This window comes from Dipodomys ordii, unplaced genomic scaffold (genome assembly GCF_000151885.1).
Source record: "Dipodomys ordii isolate 6190 unplaced genomic scaffold, Dord_2.0 Scaffold138, whole genome shotgun sequence".
Lineage (NCBI taxonomy): Eukaryota > Metazoa > Chordata > Mammalia > Rodentia > Heteromyidae > Dipodomys > Dipodomys ordii.
The window spans coordinates 901,252-907,003 of NW_012267354.1; the positions used below are offsets into that span (position 1 = coordinate 901,252).

Consider the following 5,752-nt stretch of genomic DNA (forward strand, 5'->3'; position numbering starts at 1 on the left):
CAAAGCAACAGAGGCCTGTGCCTCCAAAGGGCTGTATTTACCCAAAGGTTTCCAAGTACCAAAGTTGACATCTTCCTGCCTACTCAGTATTATTGGGGGGGGGAGGGTTGTGTTTGTTTGGTTTTGGGGTTTTTTTTTACATCTGTTTTAAGTCTTGAACTCAGAGCTCTTTTGCTCAAGGCTAGTGTTGTACTACTTTGAGCTACAGCAGTACCTTGTGTTTTCTTATGGATCATTGGAGATGTGTCTCATGGAGATGTGTCTGCCTGGGTTGGCTTTGAATAGCAATTCTTAGATCTCAGTCTCCTGAGTGTTTAGGATACTGGGCATGATCCACCAGAGCCAGGTTTCAGCACTTATGTATATGGTTCTACATTGATTAAAAAAAAAAAAAACAAAAAAACCAACAACGAAAAAGCTGGACTTGGGTCTGGGAAGACTTGGACTTGGCTCAGTGGTAGAGCCCTTGCTTTGAATGCCTGAGGCCCTGGTTTTGAATCCACAGCACCACATAAGCAAAATGAAAAAAAGCCGGAAGTTGCACTGTGGCTCAAGAGTGCTAGCCTTGAGCTGAAGAGCTGAGGGACAGTGCCCATGCCCAGAGATCAGGCCCCAGGACCAGACAAAAAAGAAAGAAAGAAAGAAAAAAAAGGCCGGGCTTATATCGCCATCCTGTGGTCACATTTGGAAACTACAGGCCTGGATAGATTAAACCTATACTCGGGATATTTGTGGGGGTTTTTTGTGTTTTTTTTTTTTTTTTTGGTCGGTCTTGGGGCTTGAACTCTGGGCCTGGGCCCTGTCCCTCAGCTCTTCAGCTCAAGGTGAGCGCTCTACCACTTGAGCTACAGCACCACTTCTGGTTTTATGGTAGTTTATTGGAGATAGGAGTCTCATGGTCTCTCCTGCCCGGGCTGGCTTTGCACTGCAATCCTCAGATCTCAGCCTCCTGAGTTGCTAGGATTACAGGCGTGAGCCACCAGAGCCCGGCCTCTGGGACATTTGTATGTCTACCTTTTTTTCTTCTTCTTCATTAAACATCTTCTTCGACTTAAATATATATATATATATATATATATATCAGAGATTGAAAATGTGGCTTAGTGGTAGAATGCTTGTCAACATGCATGAAGCCCTGGCTTTGATACCTCCAACCACATGGAAAAGGCTGGAAGTAGCAGTAAGGTTAAACGGGTGGAATTCTAGTCTTGAACAAAGGAAGCTGAGGGACAGTGCCAGGCCCTGAGTTCAAGCCCAAAACTGAAAATAAATAAATACATCTCAACTGAGAGCAAGTGGCTCATGCCAGAAGTGATGTTGTGGCTCAAATTGGTAGAGTATTAACTTTGAGTGATAAAAGCTTTGAGTGCCCAAGCCCTGAGTTCAAGCCCCAAGGAATGACACACACACAAAAAAATCACTATCTAGGTCAGGTAGTGTGGATCCTGCTATACTCCTACCTACTCAGGAGGCAGACTTCTCCCACTCATGGCTTGAAACTGATAGGAAAGTCTGGGGAATTCTTATTTCACAAAAGCAGAAAGGAAAGCTTTGACTCAAAAAGCACAGTAACCTTGACCAAGAACAAGCTGAGGGACAGCACACAAGCCATGAGTTCAAGCCCTGTACTAGCACATACACACAAAGAAAAATCCCCCAAGTGTCAATCTTGTCTTCAGGTCTCTTCTCAAAGGCTCAACTCAGCAATAGATCTGGGCAGTGCACACAAGAGGTAAGGACTTTGCACAAGGAGATCTTCCAGTTTACCAAAACTTTCTCTAGATATCTTCTTGTAGAATTTCACAACTCAGAAAAGATCCCTCCCAGGTCATGATGAACACCCAGTACCACAGTCAGCTCTGTCCCCACGCCCACACCATGTCACCGGTCCTGCAGCACTGCCTTCCTCCTGCATGTCATGGTCCTTCCTTGCTCTCTTACACACCCTGCCACCTGTCTCTTCTGCTGGCACACATGCTCCACAAGCATGACAGTTCTGACCTCCTTTGACTTTCTGAGAGATTCCAAATTCAATCTGCAGACCAAGCTAAAGGCCTAAGAACCACATTGTTAAGTAGTCAGACAGAGCAAAAGCCCTGCTGTCTGCCAGGAGATTCCTGTCTTAATTTGTTTCTGAGAATGAAGCTGAGCAGAAGGGAGTGTTTTGGTCAGGGTTGGAAAGGACCAAGTCAGCCTTAGAGGGAAGGCAGGGCACAGCAGGAAGCACAGCGCCTCTCGTGGCAGCAGGAGGCAGAGCAGGGCAGTAACAGGGTGCAGAGAAAACACAATCCCCAAGGAACCCCACACACAGTGGAGTCCCAACTACCACAGTCCACCAGCTTCCAGGACTCTGTTCAGGTTTAAAATGTACCACCTAATGACATTCTCTCTAGGTCAGAGCCCTCATGACCCATTCTCCTTGAAATGCCCTGACACTCACATGTGGACATGAACTCCACTAACTTCCATAATCTCTCAGCCAATCAAGATGGGATCATAACCCCTTCCTGACTCTGCTCTTCAATCCAGGAATTTGGGTGGGACCAGAGCTGGGAGTAACCAGAGCTGAGGGCAGGTGGAGGGAAGGTGGGCAGAGAAGATGCAGAGGATCAGGAAGGGAGCTCACAGGAGAAACCTGACATCCCTCCTCTCTGCTCTTCCCATAGGTGGCTCCCTTGAGGGCACTGGGGACAGCACAGAACCACACTGGAGGCAGCAGTGCTAGAAGGAAAGCAAGCTGCCTCACATTGCCTTTCTCCTCACCACACACACCCTGTGCAAGGCTGCCTTGTGCTTTGGGAGGTAGTGACAGGAACACACCCCCTGCTGCTGTCACAGGACACCCAGAAGACCAACAAGACACCAGCTCATGCAGGATGACAAGAAGGGACGTAAGTATGGAGACGAACAGATGGAGCCTTAGTAGAGGACTCAGGCCTGAGCCTAGTCTCACCTGCACAGTCTGTGCTGTGTCCTAGACCAAGGAAAAGCCCCTCTGATCATAGGTGCTCATGGAGAAGGTTCTAGGAAAACAACACAACTGAGGAGCAGGGAAGACAACCCAGGTGAGGACTGAATACATGACAGTCCAGAATGGACTGAGCTCCTATCCAAACCTGCCTGTTCTCAGGCTAACCCTGGCCCCGCCCACAACACAGATCAGCAAACATGATGATTTTGGAAGTTAATCATGTTTTATTTTCTACCTCAACTTTTGGAGTCATTTAGTGATTTATTCAACCATTTTCCATGACAACTTTTTGAATCGCAGACCCACATCCACATTCTCTGTATCAGTGGGGAAGCAAGCAGCTGCAGTTCAGAGCAAGGGAAAGTGAAGTCAGGGATGGGGAAGCCCTGGCCCCGCCTCTGCTGGAGCAGCAGCTGGAGGGGAAAGAGACCCAGGTCAGTGTGGGGAGGGTCCTGGTGCTCAGGGCTGGGCTGGCTCCTCAGTTCCTCACAGGATGCTAACAGCACACAGAAGCCTGGACACGGTCAGAACCCAGGTACAGGAAGAGAAGTCAGGAGCTCATGATGTCCCAGGAGGGAGGAGGAGAGGCAGGAACAAATGCTGTGCCTCTCAGACCACACAAAGCAGCTGTGTCACACTGCAGGAGAAAAGAACAAGCACAACAATGCAGATCAGTCACTGTTAGCGACACACTCTGAGCAGGCCACTAACACCCAATGCACAGACCCTGCAACTACAACACAGCCTTCCCTGCGCCTCAGCCCTGCCCCCCAATTAGGGTCTCCAGTTGTCACCTTTTTGAGCTCTGAGGGAAGCATCAGAACCCTGGTCACTGTCGTCTCCTGTGGTGGAAGAGAGGAACTGGTTAGAGAACACAGGCGTCACTGGAGGAATTCCGGGGTGCAGGAGCTCCCACAGATCCTGTCTGCACCACAACAAAGGTCACCTCCTCCCCCATGGCACTCACTTGCAGCCTTATCATAGCCTTCTCTCTTGTCACCTGTAGGAGAAACACCATGTGAGAGGCAGGACACAAGCAGTGCCAGGAGGGCCTGGATGAACCCCTAGCCTTGACCTCATGGGAAGTTTCTAGAAATGTGACCATAGAACCAAAGAAGCATCAGGAGAGAGGAGTGCAACAGTTGGGAAGAGAGACCCCAGGACCTCCTGGAGTGTGACCTCAGTGGGCACCTGAGTCCCTGTGGGCCTGAGTGCTGCAATCAGTTCCCATCACCACCCTCAGGAGGGGGAATTTTATGTCCTTTGTTTTGCAGGTGATTTACAGAAGAGGAGCTGTCAGGCTGGGGAAGGCCCTGAGTGTGCTGCAACTTCCCATTAGGAGTGCAGCTCACACTTCTGCCTGGGGCCTGAAACCCACAAGTGGCCCAGGAACTCAGACCTCCACCTTCCTACCTCCAGTCCTCTTCCTCCACAGCACAAAAACCACCACAGCTACAATAACCAGAACTGCAAAGATGCCCACGCCAATGACAATTCCAGTGTTGGGAATGGTGGGCTGAGCAGGCGGCTCTGGGAAGAGAAGGGAAAAGAGGATGAGGGCTGTGAGCCCAGCTCTCAGTCCTTACCTGCTGAGAGCTGCACATGCCTCCTGCTGTCTCTGAGCACAGCTGTGCTCTGTGCCCTCAGCCCTGCTTACCCCATGTCAGGCTGAGGGGCTCAGGCAGCCCCTCATGCTGCACATGGCATGTGTATCTCTGCTCCTCCCCAGAAGGCACCACCACAGCTGCCCACTTCTGGAAGCTTCCATCTCCTGCAGGCCTGGTCTCCACCAGCTCCATTTCCTGGGTCTGTTCCTCTCCATCCCGCAGCCAGGTCAGAGTGATCTCCGCAGGGTAGAAACCCAGTGCCCAGCACTTTAGGGTCACATAATGGTTGGAAAGGGGGTGGTGGGTCACGTGGGTCCGGGGACTCTCTGAGGTAGATAAAGTAGAGAGGATCCATGTGCAGCCATGTTGAGTAACATCTGATGTAATGAATGTCAGGAGCCAGAACTCCAGCCCCTCCAATGGTGTCATCTAGGTGGGGTGGAGGGAACCCATCCTAAGCTAAGCAGGGACCCAAAAAAAGGCCTGGGAATTCATTCCCAACATCCTCCACGGGCTCCATTTTCTGACTCTCAAGCCTCACAGCTGTGTCTCTAATGGGAGAAGCCCATGTGTAACAAAACCCCCAAGAGCTAATGCATGTGCCTACCAGTCTCCTGAGACACACTGTCCTCCAAGGGAGGACTTGGGAAGGTAGCAGGGAGTTCTGCCCAGGAGACTCCAGAGGGCAGTTACCCTCAACATGAGCCCCACCCTCCACAATAGAGAGCCACACCCCTGTGCAGGGGTGGCCCTGAGAGAAGAGTAGGGGCCTTGATGGGGCCATGAGGATACTGGGAAGGGGAGCTGGGCGACATCATTACCTGTGTAGTTCAAATTGTACCTTCCAAGCTTCAAATATTTCTTCAGCCACAAGATGCATTCATTCTCCAAATAGATCTTGTCGTGTTCTATGTTGTTCCCAGAGGCCTTCCACTTCTGTGTGGTGTACCTGGCAGGGGATGAGGCTGCCAAGTATTCCTCAGAGTCCATATCCAAGATGAGGTAATCTTCACCGTCATAGCCATACTGCCAGTGCCCGCTCTTCCTGCCATCTTCCTGCAGCTCACAGCCATAGATGAACTGGAGGGTATGGGAGCCTACCATCCCCCCAGGAAAGGCATGTCAAGGAAGTCAGGCAAATACTCAAGGCCTCTCCACCATAGTCCCCGCCCCC

The 5,752-nt window shown here is 50.7% G+C and overlaps 1 protein-coding gene across 2 annotated transcripts in view; it reads right to left on the reverse strand.

The window, feature by feature from the left end:
• Window positions 1–5,752, reverse strand: part of LOC105996957 (HLA class I histocompatibility antigen, B-7 alpha chain-like) — a 66,407-nt gene that overhangs the window by 52,831 nt on the left and 7,824 nt on the right. Inside the window, exons 3-7 of one of the 2 annotated variants that reach the window (XM_013031206.1) lie at window positions 5,400–5,675; window positions 4,629–4,904; window positions 4,385–4,501; window positions 3,939–3,971; window positions 3,766–3,813 (exon numbers count right to left, since the gene is read on the reverse strand). In XM_013031206.1, the coding sequence (XP_012886660.1) occupies window positions 3,766–3,813; window positions 3,939–3,971; window positions 4,385–4,501; window positions 4,629–4,904; window positions 5,400–5,675 (750 nt within the window). The remainder of the gene's footprint in view (window positions 1–3,765; window positions 3,814–3,938; window positions 3,972–4,384; window positions 4,502–4,628; window positions 4,905–5,399; window positions 5,676–5,752) is intronic. The other variant, XM_013031207.1, reaches the window with a different exon arrangement.